The 22,517-nt window shown below is 46.5% G+C and overlaps 1 protein-coding gene across 2 annotated transcripts; it reads right to left on the bottom strand.

Annotated features, from left to right (window-relative positions):
• Positions 1–1,904: 1,904 nt before the first annotated feature.
• Positions 1,905–20,707, bottom strand: LOC144797829 (DNA-binding protein RFXANK-like). Of its 2 annotated transcripts, none has more exons than XM_078668636.1 (9): positions 20,486–20,707; positions 14,690–14,917; positions 13,495–13,575; positions 12,305–12,370; positions 11,092–11,192; positions 8,641–8,766; positions 5,835–5,901; positions 4,058–4,138; positions 1,905–2,879 (listed from the first exon to the last, which is right to left on the bottom strand). In XM_078668636.1, exons 2-9 carry the CDS (start codon positions 14,904–14,906, stop codon positions 2,827–2,829), a joined length of 792 nt encoding a protein of 263 aa, XP_078524762.1. In that variant the 5' UTR covers positions 14,907–14,917; positions 20,486–20,707; the 3' UTR covers positions 1,905–2,826. The 2 variants fall into 2 exon arrangements, with proteins under 2 accessions (XP_078524762.1, XP_078524761.1); XM_078668635.1 differs by having other exon boundaries at positions 1,908–2,879; positions 13,495–13,578.
• Between the last annotated feature and the right edge of the window lie 1,810 nt (positions 20,708–22,517).

A 22,517-nucleotide genomic window follows, 5' to 3' on the forward strand; every position in this document is an offset into this window, starting at 1 on the left:
CTCCAGAAAGGAGGTCAAAGCCAGAGATGTCCAGGACGGAGGGGGTGGGGGGTCTGGAAGGTGACAAAGGTACTGAAAGATGATGAAAGAAGGCTTTGATGTAAAATGCACTCCAGGGCTAGAAAGAACAGGCAGTTCCACCAGGGACAGAACAGTCTCGCCGAAGGCAGCGGCTTTCCCTAAAAGGAAGGTGTGTTTATCACTTTCACTAATAGATAGCTAGAGTAAATAATGCACTTATAAGCATCACACATACCATGCACCGGCCTCTCCAGTGCATATCTACATGACAGGGCTGCAGGGTCCGGGCATAGGAGCGAGTGACTCTTCAGCCGCACAGTCGCATACAGAGGAAGCGAGTTCAAGGTTGGCTGCAGTGTGCACAGTTAAAGCACAGCAATTGTTTGGATTTAAGGTTCAGCACCCCTGTATCCTTGGATGTATACAATGAGTACCTTCCTGTCCAACCCGCTGCGTATTTAGGGCTCTTGTAATTACTGTCCTTTTCTGTAGCGCCTAGAAGGGAAGGTGGGAGTAATTACTTATTTTCTAAAAATGTTTCTAGTCATTACTTCCTGCTGCACAGGCACGACACTTATAGTTGGCAAATAACTGAGACAGACATTATTTTTCTTAAAAATTATATATATTTTTTAACATTTGAAAGAATAAAAAGATATCACTTTGACCTAAAACGTGTAAATATTTGGTTATGCAATACATTTCATAAAAGGACATGGTGGTGGAAGCACAAAGAGGACGGCGTCGACTGCACGTAGAGGGATGCATGGTCTAGCTTCCGGCCTTTTCCAACAGCAGCACTTGTGAGGGGTTCCAGGGATTGTGCACAATAAGGTCTTTGCAGCCAAGCAAGGTTGCCAAGTATCCACCAGGTGAAGACTCCTTGCAGGTCCGCAACGTATCGATTGCCCGCCGCTGTCAAGCCCATGGCTCAGCAAAGACTCACATCAATGCTTCCCGGCGGAGTATACTAATTCTTGGAGCACAAATTCAAACTTCGATGCAGTCGCCAATATTTCCCAAAAGGTCAGAGATGCTGCTGTCACGTTAGAGCCCCTGAGTAAATGGAATTCCACTCATTGACCATGGGACTTAACAAAGTCTTGGTGATTTAGGGATGGTGCACCATACAGAAGGTTTTAATGATTTAATGCATTTTATTAGATTCAAAAGATTTTGGGTTCTAGGTCAAGTGAGTTTACAAAACAGCTGGCCAGTGTGAGATCCAAGGGACCTTTTCGGCAACACATGGAAGCGCCCATCGATGCAGCCCAATCCAGCTGAAAATTCTCGATGTGGCCAGGGTGTGCAAAGTCCTAAAGCAGATCACAACCCACATGATAGGTCAGGCACTGTAAGATATTCTGGGCAATGGGTCCAGGATATTGCAGCAGCCCCCATGGGACACTCCTGGGGACTCTCAGTTTGTGGTTGGTATAATGTGCAGCCAACATTTTGTTTTCCACCATCAGATGATGTGGAGTTGAGAGCATGACTGGAGACCAGGTAGATCTGAGTTTCCGACACAAGCAGGACACAGGACAGAAACCTGTCGTACGTACGCGTACAACGAGTGACCTCCTACTTCGCCCTGAAGTTTGCCGGCTGTGGAGTGGCGTCACAGAGACTGGTCGGTAATGCTTTGGCTTATTACAGAAGGGGTTCCACACCGCTTTAAAAGGGCACATTTTACTCCCAGTTATCATTCTCTGCCAGCAGCCTCCAACCCACTTATAGCAACGTAACCAGCTTAAATAAGAAATACAGCTGAACAGCAAGGAAAGAGGCAACCTTGGCAATAGTGCCACAGACACTCAGCCCAAATCCCTGAGAAAACGGAGCACATTTGGTGTACTAACCCCCCGCCCCCCCCCCCATTCCGATCTCTGGATTAGCGCAATACAGTTCCAGCAAAACAGTCTAGAAATGCTAATGCCCACACCTTGGGATGACCCAGGTGACGTTAAACGAGAGTAAAAATGACTTTACTGAGTCACATATTACTGTCCAGATGCCATACCTGAGCCTTTGTGAATAAAATAAGCCTGTGTGCTACCATGCAAAGGTCACCGCTTGGGACTGCACAACCTACAGCGAAGGCAGGAGCCTGAGCTTGTGGGCGAAGAGAAACCGCGACTGGTGTGCTACGTACTTCCATCAAGTGCTGTAGCAACCTACCCTTCGGACTTATCCACTTACGGCACTGAGCTGGAGGCAGCCTGGAGGAAAAAAAGGAAGTAAAGACATTTCCCAACATTATTGGACATATCACTATCTCGGTCTCAGCGACATCGCCTTATTGGGAAATGCGCCTGTTTCAATTTATGTCACTCTGACACCAGTGGATGCATACTCCTAGTGTGCACAAGATAGGCTCGGAAACCCTAGAATGCAGCGGTGTTGGTAACACACCTCAGAGGTAATACAAAGAGAAGTACTAGTCATTCATACCTTCACCCAGTATTTCGCCTGGGCCGAGCCCACCTCGTGCCAAAGCTTAAAGCCCACGAGAAGCATCTCCGTTGCACGGGTCCCATCCAGAAGCAAGCTGCCCTTCCCATGCTCTCCTCAAGGCCTCGGGTGAAGTTGTGCTTTTTCAAGTCTTGTCAATTCCATCTTGAAACGGAGTATTGAATTCACTTGCGATTCTGTATATAGTTCACTGATCGCTTGTCCCAGACGCATGCCTGTAGTGGGACAATATCTGACGGCACAGGGCTGGCCTTCACTACAGGACAAACGCAGGAACTGTCCCCACCTGGCTTCACAATTCCTTCTCTTCCTGTGAAGCCACCCACCTCGTCTTCACTCCTTGCTCTGAAACAGTCTCAGGATATGGTTTTCGATGACTTGTTGCACTAGAAGAAGGAGAAAACAAGAGTGTGCGTGAACCTTGCGGTGTACAACTTACAACAAGGACAATCTAGAAACAGCACAGCTTCGACCAAGCCGCAGCGGATATTTAGCAATTCATTGCATCACACAGTTTCATGACCTGTGTGTTCTCTCCGTTCAAAAAACAAGTCTTACAGAAGCACACCGGAGATTCAAAGGAGTGTCTGCACGCAACTTTACAGGTTGCGACTAACGTCTTGTGCAAGCTGTTCTGCGAGGTCTCCAAACTTCCAAAAGTTAAATGAACTTTGTCAAACTTATAATCAGGCCACTGGTATTATGGGCCTGCTGGGTTTTCTGATTATTTTGTATTTGCCACACTTGCCACATAATCCACCACCTGCTCCATATTTAGCTCACTTAACCACCACAGGGGCAGCCCTACCCACCTAAACCAGGGGCAATCAGTATTTTCTCCAAACAGTGGTTCACAGTGTACACAGAATTATCATAGCACAGACATATTTAAATCACAAATACTTAGATCAAACAACCCTAAACATCTAATAGTGAAAATCAAGAAGCTAATAGAAAGTACGGCCCACAAACAAAAACGATTTTATTTAAGAAAAACATATAAAAAGTTCTTAATTTAATAAAATAGTAGTATCGTGAGGCTCAGACAAGTAAGCTGGTACATATAGCAATTAATAGACATTCAAAACCAGACAAGTGGCAGACGCTGCAAACGAAGACCTTATCTTTCGGTTGCTCAGTGCTCTTTTTAGGTGTTCAAAACTGATACTAAACTGGGTCAGTTCTTTTTTTTTTTTTTTTTTTTACATGCTGTGCCACATAATTTGAATTTTATCTCAGCATTGTTTAGTGAACCCTGCTTGGTCCTCTGCTGCCGCATAATTCCAGTGGACTAACTAAATGTCATTCTGTACCTCTGACCTTTCCAATTGCCTGACCAAGATTGACTGGTCAATGAAGGTAGGCTACAGATATGTTACTGGGCGCTCGGCTCAAATACGGAACACAAAGACCTCTATGAGACGCCCCTTGGTTTCAGGTTTCCAAGCGTGTTCTTTGTTATTCGTAACAAAGCGAGGTTGCCTGCGAGTATTATTAGCACCTCCGGCAAACAGCCTGGACATGTAGGGTCATCATAGTCCAGAAAGCGGGTGATCATACTTGCCTTTTTTGTGGCCCAGGGCCACAGCCAGGTCCATGGGGGTGTAGCCGGAGTCCGCCTCCATGGTTAGATCCGCCCCGCGGGCTGGAAGAAGAAAGGCAGAAGTCAGGCGGACTTACAGGTTGAAGAAAGAGTGTGCTTGGGTATGGTGTGGGGCTGGGTCATGGCAATATACGCAGCAAGAGGCCTGTGAGTTGCACAATTGTGGCGCTCCGCACAGGGTTGAGCTTGTGCATATAAGGCACGGTAGTAGAATGTGGAAATATGGGCTTGTGTGGCAGTGTCTTTTTGCACAAAGGTGTACCACAGTGTGAACATCTCTAATGTATGCATGTGTGTGAGCAAAAGCATAGACCTGGGCAGATGTGAACACTAAGGACATGTGATAGTTTGTGCAACTAAGACTGGCAGTAGGTATGAGGGTGACCATGAGCACGCATGACAGTGTGTTGGCATATATGTGGCTGGGCGTATGGGGGACACCTGCGTCAGTATATGCAGTATATGTGAGTGAATATCAGTCTGTAAGAGTGTTTTGTTTTTATGTCATTATGTACAAGCAAGAATGTATGCCGGGCTGTGTGTCCATCAGTGTGACGTCCTATGACACACGTGGGTGTCGACTCATGCATCGCAGGACGTCCAAGTTTGAATGCATGCATTTCAATGTGTGCAGGTTTGGTGGCTAACTTGGTACAAAAGTGCGTTTGGCAGCATGTGCGCGTATCATTTCCATTGCAGTAAGTGCAAGCTTGAACATGAAAGAGAGTGTATGTCTGATGGCGTATTTGGTGCAGGCGTAAGTGAGGAAATATTTAAGTTGGCTTAGAAGCGGAAGTAAGTTTAAACGTAATGTTGACAGTAGATTGTGATTTTGCACGTCCGGCAGGGTGCTAATTTTCATGACTGTGCAGAACAGGGAGCTGCCCTAGCACAATTTATCTTAACTGTGTAAAACACAATACTGGCCACTCAAAAGCAGGAAGTGGTGTCTTGTGCAATTAAACCAATCATACACCCGGTGTCAGAGCAGCTACACTGAGGAGTTTCCAAGAGTTGCCCTTGTTCTCTCAACTACTGCACTAACTGATTCACCTCTGCAGATCTGAACCTTCCAAACACACGTACAAACCCCTGGCATATGTATCCCTTCAGGGTAACTGCTCTGAATGATAAAGTGAAGAAATTCATATTTTAGACACTAATACCGCTGACACGTAATCTGAAGTATATGATCTGTTCACTCGTGGTGAATGGCTTTCCCGTGTCCTGGTGGGCACAACCACAGAGCCCGAGCCGCCCCGTTCACGTGGCAGATGTGGAATGAAGAAGCGCCATTCTAACTCGCCAGGAGTCGCCCAAGATGGCGGCGGCGCTTTAACTAAAAGCAGATTACTGTATGGAGTAAAACCATAAACCCAGGGTAACCCAAAGAGACCTTCCCAGCCAGGAGGTCTCTGCGGTTTACGACACAGGCGAGAGATGGAACGCATGTATTTTCCAAAACAGGAGTGTTTATAGAGAGCCTGAGAGGGTCTCTTGGTGCAACTGACCACCAGCAGATGGTTATTGTTACCAAACTCAATATTACTCGTTTTATCAACCTCAGAAGAATGAAAGGCTGAGTGGGCTCAGATATGAACCTGTGATCAAGGGGGCAACCACAGATGCCTGCAGTGGGTGCATTAAGAGCCACCAAAAAAGATCCTTTCAACTAGTTCCAAGCAACGAATCCAGCGCATAGCAGGCTATTTTTATAAACAAAGTGGTTTATCCTTACCTAACAAGGCTTCAACGCACTTGACGTGATTCCCTCTCACGGCGTACAGCAGTGGCGTACCCCCATTCTGTCAAGAGAAATAAAATGTACATCTAGGTTAACACACCAACATTGCATTTGTTTAAAATAATTGTTTTGTTCCCAGCTCCATTGCTTTTGGTGTACTCATAGCCTTTTTTGGTTTATCTTTTGCAGTATAACAGAGATTTCTACTGGTGCACAATTGTACAATTTTTTTTTTTTTACAATATACGTACAACCCGCCCATTTTCTGCAACAGCATCAATCAGCACAACCTTGGATTTCTGAAGCAGAATAACACTTCTTGTACAAGAAAACCAAAACGTTGGTGAAACCTCATTATGTAAACCTCTTGATTTCATCTATCCCTCAAGTATTGTTAAAAGTGGTAAAAAAAAAAAAAAATTGTAACATCTAGTCACTTTTTCTCTGAAGAGTCAGACTTCGTACCCCATCCACCTACGAAGAAACGACAAATTTCATGTCCTAATTTTAGATAATTGTAACCTCGGCTATGACTCGTTGTTAGACCTGTCTGCCTTTGGGTAGTCCCTCCTAATTAATTATTTATTTTGTCCCCTTTTTGCCCCTCAAACCCTTTTTATCTTTTTGTGTTCACTGACTTTTTTTTGGTGTTGACAGGGGTTAGGTGCTCTTTGCCCTCATAGTTTTTTTAGGCCTAGGCGCCTTCCTGACAGGATTTTTTCTGACATACAAAATGGTGGCTATTAACTGTCACAACTGCCACCACTGGGACTGGGTCCATAGGGCACAATAGGATTCTTCTAGAACCTTCCGGTCCCTTCTGGACCTTTTGAGGTCAGCCTATAAAAAGGCTGGTGTGTGGGCAGCCATTTTGTGATGACCATAGAACCCGAGGAGTGAGGCTATGACCTGGGGAGGGTGGCGCACAATTAGTAATTAGTTACCTTTAAGGCTGACACTTTCCACTTGAGGACGCTCCCCCCTGAGTCCCTTTGACTGAGCCCCGGTGTGGTTCATTACCCCTGAGGGAAGTGGCCCTTCAAGCTCCTGCTGGCCCCCCTCAGGTCCTTCCTGAACATTCATCTAACCCCCCTTGATAAGGCTCCAAAAGACTGACTTACCAGCCTTGTGAGTAGTGCAGCGCGAATCCACGAGGGGCCCTGAGGAGCTGTAGTCGAGGAGGAGCCCCTGGGACCCCGCGCGGGTCTGAAGAGGTACATCGCCCCTGGAGAAGTGTTGTGAATAGCGCCAGCTGAGGCGGGAGACACCGCTCTCTCGCGCATGCCCCGAGGCGCGGAGATCGTGAATAGGCGGCGCCGGGCGGAGACACTGCTCCTTCGCGCCTGTTGTCTAGCGCGGCTGCCCAAGGAGTGAGGTGGGAAGCGCAGGAGAAAGCGTGTGCAGCGGCGCCCCTGCTCCGTGGCGCCTGTGTGGAGGCGCGGCTACCAAGAGGTGAGGTGGGTGGCGTAGGAGGCAGCGAGGGAGGCGGCGCCCGCGGGGACACCACCCATCGCGCCTGAGAAGAAGCGCGACCACTCGTGTGGGTAGAGTGGACGCGAGTGGCAATTCCAGGCCACTGATGCCCCAAGGAGGCCTTCCTTAGTTGTGGGGCTGCTGGGCATGTGGCCTGGCCTATGAAGAAGGCATCGACTTGAAGAGTGAAGCCCTGGCTGCTGTGGTTACCGCTTCTGGTCCCAAGTAAGGTGGAGATGGGAGGGGCTGTTAATTCACTGGGCAACCCCCGTGTGTCACCAAGGAGGGGTGGTGCTCCATAGTCAGCCAGTATTTGGTAAACTGAGAAACTGAAGGAGAGGAGACTGAGACTAAGGTCTATTGACCCTGCAAAGTGAGGAAACAGTGTGAATAAAGAGGGCAACTGCCCAGTGACGTTTACTTTAACCCCTGTGTGCCGCCAAGAGTGGGAATTATGCTAAAGATCTGTATTCTCTTTCAGAGGCGGGAGGGGGGAAAGAACCTCTGGGCTTGCTTGACCAAAAGTATTTAGGCTGTACAAATAAGCTGTGTTGTGCACTGAACCTGTCCATTGGAACCCTAAAATAGTCACCTGTTCTAAGGGAGGGAGTGTCACCCTTTGGGTGCCAAGGTGCCAATTTAAGTGTATAAGCCTGAAGATTTTCAACTGAAGTGAATGTTTAATGTAACATCAAAAGTACAGTAATAAGCTGAGTAAGGAGGAGAGGAAGAGTTTACATGATAAAGAAGTGTGACCCTTAATTTGTATTGTAAAAGTGATTTTGAATGAACAAATGAACCTAAGAAAATAAGTAACTGACAACAAGAGAAAATATAAAGCTTTTTCTACTTTTATAAAAATTAAGGTATAGTGTCATTTTTGAGTGGAATTGCATTGAGTTACCGCTGGGTGGTGTGCAACCTTTACACATGTGCCTCTATTTGGTGACTGTCTTACCCTAGGCCAGGCTACCCTATGTAACCAGGCTATCCTAGGTCCAACACTCGTGGACCTAGGAAAACATCCCAACACTTGCGTCTTCTTTTGGAAGGATAAACCTGCCAGACAAGTCAGCACTGAGCACATCTGGTCTGCTGTATATACATCTTAAGAATTTATCCTGCAGAGACGAGTGGTGTCTTGTTTTCAGCTCTGCTGCTTTCAGTGTGTACACGGAAGCCCTGTTTCAGAGCTAAAAAAAAAATCTAACTTTTGTCACATTGCGAATCAGTGTTTCAATATATTAATAAACAATTCATGAACATAACCGTTCGCTCTGATTCGCAGGCAGCGCAGTCAAACGCGTCCTCCGAACCGCTACTTTACCCAGTCGTAGATGTTGATGTCGACTTTCTTGTCCAGCAGCAGAACCACGATATCTGTGAATCCTCCTGAGCTGGCGAGAGACACCGCGCTCTCTCGCTCCATCGCCAGCACGCGGGGGTTGGCGCCCTGCAAAAGAAAAGTAGAATGAGACCCGCACAACGCACACCTCTTGCGCTCCTGGGCAGTCAGCCTGGCCTCAGGAGAGGTTCTTCACAGCTTGCTTGGGGATCCACAGGCCTTCTGCTCAATGTGCTGGAAAGTTAACCCCTTGCATGCTTATGACGAGCTCAGCTCGCCATGAGGCACACTGGAGCTGTGCTCATGACGAGCTGGGCTCGTCATAACGTCCGTGGCACTCCCACGTGCAGCGAATTCCACACCTATGCGGGCGTTCTATGGGAGTGGGCGGAGTCATGATGAGTCAAGCTCGTCATGAGCAAAGCTCCACTGTGCAGCATGACGAACTGGACTCGTCATGAGCACCGCGCACGCCCACCCCCCCGCACGCGGGGGAATTACCCCAGCGGCAAAGGGGTTAAAGAGTTTTGGGAGTAGAGAGCCTGTGGTTCTTGAAGGCCATAGAGGAGGCACCGACCACCTCTTGGCGCGTGAAGAGGACGAGATGATTTGAATAAAATAGAGAGTGGAACCAAAGACAAGTTTGGATGGGATGGTTGGTTGAGGACCAATTTTTAACCTCTGTGTTCAGAAGTTTGAAGTAAACATAAGGGTATTGTAGAGCCAGCTATGAACAGGAATAGGGCCCCGTGACTAGGGGACTATCGAGCAGGGCCACTGGAATCCACCAGTAGTTCTTTTCAATAAAGCAGCTTTGCAGGACAGGGAGGTACATTTACCACCTGGATCTCACCAGGAGGTACTTTAGGAGTCAAGACATAGGACCTTAAAAAGAGATGCAACATATTTGTTATTCTTATAAATTCGACTGCCACGTTAAACTAACAGTAGTTTTCAATGTGTCGTGTTTTTAATTTCTGCCATAGCAAAAACTTCCACGTGTACTTGAAACGGACAAGGGGTGTTTACAGCATCCTAACCACGTGGTCACTTATGTAAATAGGTATTTTACAGCAAAAAGGCGATATGATAACTCTTGTAACATCTCTGGCTGGCACTGCACACATTGTGCAGAAACTTTTAGTAACTGTTGATCTATTTGAGCTGGTTAGAATCTGAATATTATGCAGAAGATGAGGGATTATGTCACAAGTATGGCATGTTTATACTGAAACGTTGTTGCCACAATAATGGCTTTTCAGTGGCCACAATTATAAGGTTTTACCCGATGCCCTCATGCCACAAGCAACAATGACCGGTCTTGGGTGTGAAATACAATAAAATAAAAATGTTGTTTTAAAAATCGAGAGTCGGCTCTGGTGCCAGAACCTGGGAAATAAATAGAGACGTTGGATAGTTTGAAATATTTACTGTGTGAACCATTGGCTAGGCATGTGTATTTACCATGTAATCCATTGCCTAGGCATGTGAATTTACCATGTAATCCATTGGCTAGGCATGTGTATTTACCATGTAATGCATTGGCTAGGCATGTGTATTTACCATTTAATGTATTGGCTAGGCATGTGTATTTACCATGTAATGCATTGGCTAGGCATGTGTATTTACCATGTAATGCATTGACTAGGCATGTGTATTTACCATGTAATTCACTGGCTAGGTATGTGTATTTACTATGTAATGCATTGACTAGGCATGTGTATTTACCATGTAATGCACATGTGTATTTACCATGTAATGCATTGACTAGGCATGTGTATTTACCATGTAATGCACATGTGTATTTACCATGTAATGCATTGACTAGGCATGTGTATTTACCATGTAATGCGCATGTGTATTTACCATGTAATGCATTGACTAGGCATGTGTATTTACCATGTAATTCACTGGCTAGGCATGTGTATTTACTATGTAATGCATTGACTAGGCATATGTATTTACCATGTAATGCACATGTGTATTTACCATGTAATGCATTGGCTAGGCATGTGTATTTACCATGTAATTCATTGGCTAGGCATGTTAATTCACCATGTAATCCATTGCATAGGCCTAAACATTCATTTACTTCCAATACTGCTGCTCAATCTCATCGTATGCATTCCAAGTTTCAAATAATGGAACATAGAAGATTTAAGTGACCTGCCAAGGATCACACAATTTTGATAAAGCAAAGAGGAGACAATTACAACTCGGGTCTCCTGGTTCTTCAATAAAGAATGTGCCACCAAACGATTTAGTAGTGAAAAAAAAAGATACAAAAGCAAGAATTGTGGCTAAGGTTCAGTTTTGTGCTACCCAGCTCACAACAAATCACCTTAGTTCTAAAATAATAAAAAATGTATCAAATATATATATATATATATATATTTAAAACAAAGTGTTCATTTTTTAATGTGGTTTCCTCACCAGTTCTATCAGGTACCGGACTGTTTCAATCTCTCCAAAGGCAGAGGCCCACATCAAAGGCGTGAAGCCTCGCTCATCAGGCCGGTCCAGAAGTCCTCCGTCTGATATAAAGAAAAATTAAAAAAACAGAAGAAAAAAAATACAATGTAGTCTCATTACAGGGAGACCCATCCCAGCCAAAATGTACACCGGTCAGGGTTCCAAATGGCATATTCACATGGGAATATTTTTCTCAATAATTTTAAAAATTCAGTAAAAACGTTCTCTTATTGATTAAAACAATAACTCCTGTTCTTGCTTTAGTATTAAAAGTACAAAAATATAATTGGTCGAAAACAACACTGTTTTGTGAAATTCATAGTTTCATTGTAGCTAGTATACCAATAAGCATAAAGATTTTTTTTGTGGCTTACACAGACTGACCACATTCTCAAATAAAAACAAGAAGTAGGCCTTCAGGAAGTGTGTAAAGAAGAAACACTCACAGATGAGAAAGAAAGACTAATGCAGATCTAAGAGATATTGTGGCGGACATTTAACAGATATTAGACATGCATTTTTGTGGTTATCCCCAATGGAAAAGGAAATGCACATTTTACCAGCTAATGAGTGAGGACAGATGTGAACATGGGCTCTAGGGCAATTTGCTGTGCCAGTAATCGTGAACCTAAACTGCTCAGCTGGAACTACTCACTATATCAGGACGCCTGGCTGCTGTGGCTCAAACACCTTCTTCAGAAAAGGAACAAACAATAAGAGAATGCCTTCTTGTCGTACCAGCTGCGACTGCGTCATTCTTTTTATTATTAAGGAGCTGCAGTAATGGACTCGGGCGGACTCCTGCATAACCGTTTGAACCCTAAAAAAATTGTTTTTGTGGAGTGACTTACCTATAAGGGATGAAAAACAGGCTGCCAGACACACATTTAAGGAGCCATGTTTTGTGAAGGGGTGAGCAAGTTCAAGGGGGTGGAGGGTGCAGTTTAAATGTAAATGGTACACACTATACAACGACTGAAAGACGCGACATGCGAGTATTGCCAGGAGCCATATCAGAATATTACTTGGATAAACCATTGATTTAAGGAGTGTACTTTTAGTGTGCGCCAAACCACAAATTATTAAAGAAACTGTAGGACAGGGGACACCCAGCTACTCGAAAGGCGCCCCAGACAGAAATGACAAAGACAGAAAAGGCTTAAAGGTAACACACCTTTGTTCAGGTATTCCTTCAACTGGCCGAGCTCGCCTTGCGCTGCCAGCTGGTGGACGGAGAGGGCTGTTAATGGAAAAAATTTAAAATTAAAAACACAACATGTCAGGAACAAAGGAGGGGGGTGTCCACAAGGAAAAGTAGATTCACTGTGGCGAAAAAAGGGGAAACAATAAATAGTGCAAGCACACATTTTCACTTTACTTATGCATGCAGACTTCCAACTGGAAAATAAGCATGGGTAAATGCCAGCAAGTAGGAACGCTTCCGAACTGTACACCGTTCACGAATGACCAGAAGTGCTCCTCCAAGGGTCTGTGAATCCTCATTAGTCAACAGTGCCTTCTACACGGTTGTATGACGTTACAACGCATACTTTTACATCGCATTTTTTACAACGCAACATCCATTACAACGCATGCCTTTACAACGAATATTTTTAAACTACCTTTACAACGCATTCCATTACAACGCATACTACCTTTACAACGCATAACAATACATTGCATGTTTGGTAAGTATTGGATAGTGTAGGGGTAAAAATTACTATTCTAACACCAGGGGGTGCAACAGTAGGGTAAGTGTTGGATAGTGTAGGGGTAAAAATTACTATTCTAACTCCAGGGGGTGCAACAGTAGGGTAAGTGTTGGGTGGCAATGTTATGCGTTGTAATGGTATGCGTTGTAATGACTGCGTTGTAATGACATGCGTTGTAGTGGTATGCATTGTAGTGTCATGCGTTGTAATGGTTGCGTTGTAAAGACAGGCGTTGCAATGGATGTTGCGTTGTAAAAGTTTCGTTGTAATGGTAGGGCGTTGTAAAAGTTGCGTTGTAAAGGTTGTTTCCCTTCTACACACAGGAGGAAACGCTGGAGTACATTTACTACTTTGTTTAAGCCGGTCTTTGCAAAGCAGGTTATGTCCTTTCTTTTTAACCTGGCGTTCCAATACTTTAAAATAGACTTTATGGTCACTTCATAATCAGTTCTAAGAAAACGCAGAGTGCTACATTCCTGAGCAACTCAAATTGGGAAGGAAAATGAGCAATGCTCTGCGACATGCACTTGTTTCATATAAGAAATGACTCTTCGGTTCCTTGCTGTTCCTGTTAATACATCTCACACCTCATCCCCTGCTGTTTTTTCTTGCCTCACACATGCAGAAATTAACACTGTGGTCTGATACTCACAGTCGAGAGTAGCGGGCAAGGCAAACATCTCGTTCCCACGCTGTCGGTTGGTCAGAGTAGTTGAATGCTTCAGTGAGCTGCCTGCTGATGGGGAGGAGGGGGGAAAAGCAGTCAGTCAGAACTCTTAGAATCTCTCAGTTACCACACTGGTGTAGTTAAAATATCAAAATTATAAATACTAGAATGGAGGCACTTTTATAATTAGGATTCTCAAATATAGTAGAAGCAACAACTGAATTTTAATCCAAATCGTATTACTTTCTATAATAAGAATTATTTCAATCTGAGCTTAATAAAACAGAATCAGATATCTGATGCAAATATGAGGTTTTATTTTCATTCCACAAATACAGCTGACAAGTGTTTTGCGGTCCTGTCGCCGTATCAAAGCTCTGCGACGTACTACTTTTTCAAATATAGCTCTTAAAATAACAAATGTTTTCCTGTAGAAATGCAACAGTCCTTTATAATAACAATGGAAGAAATTCATACTTCTTTATAAGTCCCAATAATCCTGGCTAGCAACAATCTCACATCCAATTTCCAGAAACGCTGCATGGGTGTGTTGCACTACTGTTTTATCGACTACTGAATTTGTGGAGAAAAGGGAAACACCTTCTTATACCGATATAGAATTTCGGTACATCAAAAGATTATCTAAATGGTAAATTTATCTGAAAGATGAAGTAAAGAAATTAATATTGTAGACACTAATGATGGTTGTGATTTTCACAAGAGGACGTGCAAATGTTTATTTCTGGAGTGAAAATGAAAACCTATATTTGAATCTGATATGATTCTGTGGAATCAAAATGTTATCTAAATAATAAATTGCTCTGAATGATAAAGTGAAGAAATTCATATTTTAGACACTAATAATGCTTGTGATTTTCACCAGATGGCCTACAGGTATGGCAAATTAGTGATCATCATGACATTCTAAAACCTAGAGTAGGCAAGTGAGGGGTAACGCTAGAGCACAGCTTGCAATGGAAAGCAGTGCCGCTCAGGGCCATCGGCGCAGCAATAAACTACAAATAATTTTCAACTAGGCTGGTGCCTCTGAACTCCTAGTGGGGCTGGTGCATAGTCAACCATGAGGTATAAGTAAAAAAGAATTAGAAATGTACGTTTTCATGGGGTTTTTTGTAAACGGTGACTTGGGGCACTTCTGGGACCTTACGCCCCCTCTTACCATTGGGCAGACTCACGCTGGGGTGCACGTCTTCTGCCCCTTGATCGAGAGTGCACGGATACAGGTGAAGGATCATGGTTTCGAGCGCAGAAGACTTGTCGTCGCTTGTGTCGTCACTGGCTGCTTCAAGGCTGCAGTCCTGCAAGGCCGGTGAGCTGGCGATGTGGAGGTCAGCACCCTCTGAATCTGGGGGTTCCTTCGACTCTGCTAACTCCATGAGTCCGGATCCTAACGAAAGAGGAGATTAAAGGCTCGGTCAACAAACACCAATTACTCAATGTCTGCCTTAAATGTTTCAGGTCAGAGCTGAAGGGGAACTTTGAGATGAGATTGTGTATTTTTGGAGAATACTGCTGAGGAGATGCTTGCATTTAAAAAACAAACTACTTTTTAAGCAAATAAAAAGCTTCCACTAATATGCAAAGTTAAAACAAACATTGGCAATCACAGGTAGTTTCATGTTGTTTGCTTGCCTTTTGTATTTGTCAGTGCTTGTTTTGCCATGGTTTTTGCAAAATGTTGTTTCTCAAAAAGGCTGACAGACCCTCAATCTTGAATATAATGGCGAAAACCAAACATATTTGTTGGTCTTCCAAGCACACTTTGGTTTAGTAGTCCCTTAAACTTCATGGAACTACTCCACTGCTTGTAAAGGGAAGAATTCTGTCACTCACACTGAAGTGGGCAGACCCACTGCCTCATGTTGTATGTTGTATGTTGTAGTGGGTGAAAGGAACATGTGAATGACAAAATAATTAACCAATGGACGTACAGAGCTGGCTGAAAGCTCCTATAAGTAACTATGTTAAATGTGTAGCTTTAGTACAAAAAAAAAATGTTACAAGGTGTTGGCTAACGCCAGACCTAAAAATACAGGGAAAGCTTTAATTAAAGAACAGTAGGGAAGGCAGACCCCTTGTGTATCTCTAGCTGGAAAATCCACAGTAGAATCCAGGCACTAACAGAACCAAATAAATAGTGTAGAAGGTGGATTTGTGTCAGAACCCTCATGAGACATCCCTTCTGCTAATGACTCTGGTGACGTACGCCTCTGTAGTTTGTATAGTGGCTGTGGCGTAATGGAAAATGGTACCCCCCCCCTGCAGAATGCAGATGGAACAAGATCACAGCCGACCAGCTCTCCGCTTCCTTGAGCCGGGACCCCCAGCCAGCTCAGCGAACCCCAGCCAGGCCGCCAACAACCTCACGAAGTGGATCAGCAACTGCGCAGACGACCTAGCCCCACTGAGGACTCCGCCCAGCAGACCCGGCAGCAAGAAAGCACCATGGTTCACCGACGAGCTCAAGAGCTCCAAGAGGAACTGCCGAACCCTCGAAAGAGCCTGGCGCAGAGACCCAATACCAGACAACATGACCACCCTCAAGTTCGCCACTCGAAAACACCACCAACTGATCCGCACCACCAAGAAAACCGCATTCAAGGAACGACTGGACAACAACGCCCACAACAGCAAGGAACTCTTCAACATCGTCAAAGAGCTTTCCAACCCCAGCGCCGGAAACAACAACATCACCCCATCACAAGACCTCTGCAACTCCCTCGCCTCATACTTCCACATCAAGATCGCGGACATACACAACAGCTTCAGCACACAGCCAGCGCACCCCACGACAGCACCTGCACCCCCCCACCACCACCCTCCGCGCCTGGACCCCGATCAACACCGAGGAAACCCTACGCACGATTAACTCCATCCACTCCGGATCTCCAACCGACCCCTGCCCTCACCACGTCTTCAACAAGGCCGACTCCGTCATCGCGCCCCACCTGCGGGACATCATCAACACCTCCTTCGACACCGCGACCTTCCCGGAGAGCTGGAAGCATGCCGAACTCAGCGCTCTACTAAAGAAACCATCAGCGGACCCCACCGAACTCAAAAACTACCGCCCCATCTCGCTCCTCCCGTTTCCGGCCAAAGTCATCGAGAAGACAGTCAACAAGCAGCTGGCCGCCTTCCTCGAGACGAACGGCTCCCTCGACCTCTCGCAGTCCGGCTTCCGGGCCAACCACAGCACCGAGACCGCCCTCATCGCAGCCACTGACGACATCCGAGCCCTGCTCGACAACGGGGAAACAGCGGCCCTCATCCTCCTGGACCTCTCCGCGGCATTCGACACTGTCTGCCACCGCACCCTAGAGCAGCGCCTCAGCAACGTCGGAATCCAAGAGAATGCACTAGAATGGATCGTCTCCTTCCTCGCCGGAAGGACACAGAGAGTCCGCCTCCCCCCGTTCAGATCAGTAGCCACAGAAGTCATCTGCGGCGTTCCTCAAGGCTCCTCGCTGAGCCCCACCCTCTTCAATGTCTACATGAGCCCCCTTGCGGCCATCGCACGCCAACACAACCTCAGCATCATCTCTTACGCCGACGACACCCAGCTGATCCTCTCCCTCACCAACGACCCCGCCACCGCCAGAGCCAACCTACACGAGGGGATGAAAGACGTAGCCGAATGGATGAAGAACAGCCGCCTGAAACTGAACTCCGACAAGACGGAAGTCCTCATCCTAGGATCTTCGTCCTCCGCCTGGGACGACTCCTGGTGGCCCCCTGCCCTGGGCAGCGCACCCAAACCAACAGACCATGCACGCAACCTGGGCTTCATTCTGGACTCCTCCCTCTCCATGACCAGACAAGTCAACGCCGTCTCCTCGTCATGCTTCAACATCCTGCGCATGCTACGTAAGATCTTCCGGTGGATCCCCACCGAGACCAGGAAGACGGTCACCCAGGCCCTCGTCACCAGCCGACTGGACTACGGCAACGCCCTCTACGCCGGAACCACTGTCAGACTCCAGAAGAGACTCCAGCGAATCCAGAACGCCTCAGCAAGGCTCATCCTGGACATCCCCCGACACGCCCACATCTCCGGACACCTAAGAGACCTGCACTGGCTCCCGGTCAACAAGAGAATCACGTTCCGACTCCTCACCCACGCTCACAAAGCCCTACACAACCAAGGACCAAGATACCTCAACAACCGCCTCAACTTCTACGCTCCCAAACGCCAGCTTCGATCGACCGGCCACGCCCTCGCCGCCGTCCCCCGCATCCGAAGAGCCACCACAGGAGGAAGGCCCTTCTCCTACCTCGCCGCCAAGACGTGGAACTCCCTCCCGACCCACCTCCGCCTGACCCAAGACCACCTCGCCTTCAGGAAGCAGCTCAGGACCTGGCTGTTCGAGCAGTAGCGGACCCCCCCCCCCCCCCCCCCAAGCGCCTTGAGACCCTCCGGGTGAGTAGCGTGCTATATAAATGCTGTGATTGATTGATTGATTGATTGAATGTGCTGATAAGCCCTTAGTCTCCCTGTCACAGATTTCTGATCCTGAGGATGAATGAGGGCCCCCCTTGAAAGGTGAGGGCCTCACTGCACTCCACCCCTGTATAGCACACAAGCCAGTCGAATGGCTTCTGGGCACTCATGATCTGTAGAGATGCACGGGTTAATGGCGCCCAAAAAGTGCTTTACCTTGCATTTATGGGACACTTGACTGCACATTGCCAAGACAGGCCGGGAGGATTAAAAGTCTGAGTCCAGGGATTGGGGTGCTTCGGTTAGTATGTTTTTAGAGTAACAGGGATGACATGCTGGTGTACATGTGTATGGAGAGGAGCCTTTAGAAAGGGGGTTCGCACAGAATTGGGCTCTGTGAAAGGTGGGTAACCCTACGATGGCAGGGAATAAAAGTGTGGCTTGGAGAGCAACGAATTTCCAGTTGGTGGCCTTATGTGTGGTGTGTATGAGCAGACGGGCTGGGGTGATCAGAGTCCTGGGATAAACAGAAGAGCACTTCATGAGCAGTATAGAGTGTTGCACTAACTGCAATTATATTATTTAAGGAGTTTTATATAGCGCTGGCCGGACCCGGGGGTATCTGAGCGCTTTACCGCAGTTTTTCGCAAGAGTCATAAAATAGAGCAGTGTTACACATATTGGTTCAGAAGTCCGAGTGTGCTATGCAGTATTGAGGTAGTACGGAAGTCCTGAGATAACCTCGATTAGTGCACTTTGTCTTGGGATGAACGTTTAAGAAGGGGGGGAGGAACAGGAGGTAGTTAAAGAGCAGGGAGGAGGTAGGTCTTTGTGATACAATGTCAGGGAGCAACGGGGAGTAGGGATTTGCGTTAAGGCGGCAGCTCTCCTTTCGGGAGGGAGCGGTCGAGGAAGAGGACTTTTAGGTGTTTTTTTAATTTTGTGAAGGACGAGATAGTTCTGATATCTACTGGGAATGAGTTCCAGATTTTCGCGCGTTTCCGGCGAAGGACCGTTAAGCGGTTTTTTGTTTGTGTGTTTTCATAGGGATGAGAAGTAGGGTATTGGAGCCCCAGAGGTTTCTTGTCTGACCAGCCCTCTTGAGTTTGGCGGCCAGGTAGTCGGGTTTTCCTGTGTGTAGGGCTTTGTGCGAGAGACAGGCAGTTCTGAAGCTGGCACGCAGTTCGACTGGGAGCCATTTTAGTTCTAAGAGTGCTGGTGAAATGTGATCGTATTTCTTAATTCCAGTGACCATTCTGGCTGCTGCGTTGAGTGTTGTTTTGAGGGGAGCTAGGTGGGATTTTGTTGTACCAGTGAGGGTTGCAATATGGTGCCCGTGAGTAGGCCTTTGCCACGGTTGAGGCGAGGAGAAAAAAAACAGTGCGTAGAAGAAATGGGGCACAAGAGTTTTAGTAGCTGCAGGTGGAAATCAACGTAGCATTCACAATTAGCAGATAAGAATGGCACTTAGTGCAAGAGTTTCAGGTGCATCCACGGAAGAAGTCCAGCGATGAGACGCAGATCACACAGAGTGAGGCAAGGGAAGCGATGAGGCAGGATTATAAGTGTTCAGAACTGGGCTCTCTCCAGCAGTTCCTTTGGGTTCAAGCCTCTAGGACTTGGCGAGGCTGCGCCCCTGGGTGGCTCTCCGTCGCTCGAGGGTGTTTAGGGAGGTTTTGTTGGGGTGACCAGGCCCTGGGCTGAGGGCCTTCTGACAGGCCAGAGACAGTATGTTTTATGCTCGTGTCTGGGACTGTGGTTTGGGGACTGCAGGCTTTGGTTCAGGTAGACTGTCGAGGCGAGTTAGGGCGATGTTTTGTGTATTTTAATGTGCCTGCAGCCAGTAATGTCTCTAAGAATTATATCTGGGAGTGGACAACGGCAGATGAAACTGCCCAGGGCTTAAAAGTGCGCCCTGTGACGTCAGAATAAAAGGTTGTGCAAAAAACACACAGTGGTTCTCTGGTGACTGACAGCTGGCCACTTTGCTGGCCCACGAAGGATGCAAGTAAGTGCTGGAGCACTGGCCATATGCGTGTCAGAGGCTCCTCCCCCTAGCGCCAGCACTGCCTCCAGGCGCACTTGTGCACAACTGGATCTGTGCACGGACAGAACACCCTCTCTGCTCAGGTTTTACTACTAAACGTTCACGCTGTGCCCCTGTGTGGTGCATCAACAAAGAGGGAACATAGTTCTAAATTAGGACTGCCTGGAAAATATGGAATTTAGACGACCTAAAGCTCATGATAAACATGCAGAGCTGGGGAGGAGTCAGTCTTATGAGGCTGTGACTGACTCTGCCCCATCCCTTCCAGGTGCCTGGCTGACACTCCCAGAGGCCGGTCCGGATAGGCCAGCCCCCCTCCCACCTCGATCGCTCTGTCCACAGACCCCCAGGGGAACATTTGGTTCTCAGCTGTGCAAGCTACAAACTCATACTGCAGAATAAATAACTTCTTCCGGCTGGATTCCCACAATGCACCTCTTCCCTGTAGCCATCTAGCGCCCACCTACCCGAGAGAGCCTTCTAGGCGCTGTGCAGCTGGGGTTGCAGCAGTGCCTGCCCTAGGATACAGGGGCGCACCCACCAAGGGCCCCTGGTCCCATGGGTGCCGCAGGACCCCAACTCTATCCGACCCTCCTGACTTGGGGCAGCCTCCAGCCAATGGCCGCCAGCGGATGCAGCCAATGGGCGCGCGCCTTGTTTAAAGGGACAGGCATCCGTCCACGCAGGTCTGGCTGCTGAAGTTTAAAGGGCAGCCCCCTGCCCTGGCAGCCCGTCTTCTGATTGGCCGCCGCCAGCGGCGATGTGATTGTGACTGCGTCCCGTAGTTGCTATTGGCTGCTCTTATGCCTAATAGAGGGTCACGAGCGCTCTGATTGGCTGCATATAAAAATCAATGTTGTCTGTTTTAGTTACACATTTCTCCTGCTAGTGTTTGAATGGAAGAACTGTAGAGTTTAATAATGTTCATTGAAGCGAACATGACATGTGACAGACATCTGAGAGTGGATAAAGCCATTATGTGTTGTAAAATAGCCATTAATACGTTACAGTATGTGTTTTTTTGTGTGACTGCCATCTATTGTTTTATTTTACTTTTTCTTGCTTCTCCTTTGTATCTGTAATGTGTAAAATTCTCCTCATGTAATGTACTTGGTTCTATTGTGAAGCCCTCTGACACCATTGGTTGAAGTCTGCGCTATATAAAAATGCATTAAATAAATAAACCATATACCTCCAACCTCAATAGGTAGTGGTTAGGTGCCAATGCAAGGCTGATTTTTTTTTTCTGTGGGTCTTGGTACTTTTAGTTCTGAATGGTAGAGGGACAAACATCCATATTACAGAATACAAATCAAAAGAGCGGATTTTGTGAGCTACTCACGTCTGCATACTTAGAGTCTCGCTCATTGAACGTGAGCCTTATTTGTGTCGCAGTCTGGCTCGTGGCCAACGTCAGTTGTGGCCTTTGGAACTTTTAGGAGTCTCGCACATGGGGATTGCCATTTTTTTCTGGTGGTACATTAACTTTTTCCACATAAAATGAAATATCAGCACTTCTTTCCCGAAGAACTTACTTCTGAGATCCTGAAAGCTTATAGAAATATCTGTGTGATAACTGTTGTTGGTTCAATTAACATAGTTAACGAACAGCCCCTTGACCGGACCTGTTTTTCCCCAGTATTGTAGTTTCAGAGGTCCTCTTGAAAGCCCCATTGCACTTGCAAATCTTACAATTTGCTAAATCACAGGATTGCAACTGCTAAATGGCTTTTTAAAATGAACAAAAGTGATTTTATGAGTCAGAGAAGTATTTTTGACTTGTAAAAGGGAGTTTGCAACTCTTTCCAAGTAGGAACTAGATGGGGCATGAAAGAGGCAGCCCCCTTTTTGCAAGTCAGAAAGTATGTATCTACAGTGTGTGATCGCAATTGCAGTGGCAAACCATTACCGGGGACTGACCCACAGCAGGAGGTAACTGATTCACTAAGGGGAGACTGTCCCCATTGGACAGCTCTCCATTTGGGAATCATAGGGGGTAGCCTCAGATGGGTGCTTTCGTACCAAATGGACACATTTTTTTTATTAAAGCAGGCTGTATCACTTTAATGAACACATCTTGCTTTAAAAACAAAAGTTTCCCATTAGATAATGCACGTACAGGGACATAGGTATGCTGTCCGTGCAGGCCTCCATCCTCGCAATTACAACCAATCACAGGAAGCAGCACATTTCATTAGGCAGTTTCTTTTCCAGCCCCCTTGTGAATGGTCAATTTTCATAGCAACCTGTTAGTACTTGGGTCGCATCATAAATTACATCCCTGTTCACACACCAATCTAGTGAAATGTATACATCCCAGGTTGGTGAATGCGAATCAAATGCAAGGCTCTTATTTCCCATGACAGCCATGTCTCTCCTGATCTGGAGAGCAAAGTGCTATTTGATAAAAGCCATAATGGATTGAAGATAAATCATATGACCCCATTTCACAAGGCACAACAATTCCCAGTCATAGGAATTTGTCAACAACATGGTGCA

The sequence above is a fragment of the Lissotriton helveticus genome, chromosome 12 (assembly GCF_964261635.1).
Source record: "Lissotriton helveticus chromosome 12, aLisHel1.1, whole genome shotgun sequence".
NCBI lineage: Eukaryota > Metazoa > Chordata > Amphibia > Caudata > Salamandridae > Lissotriton > Lissotriton helveticus.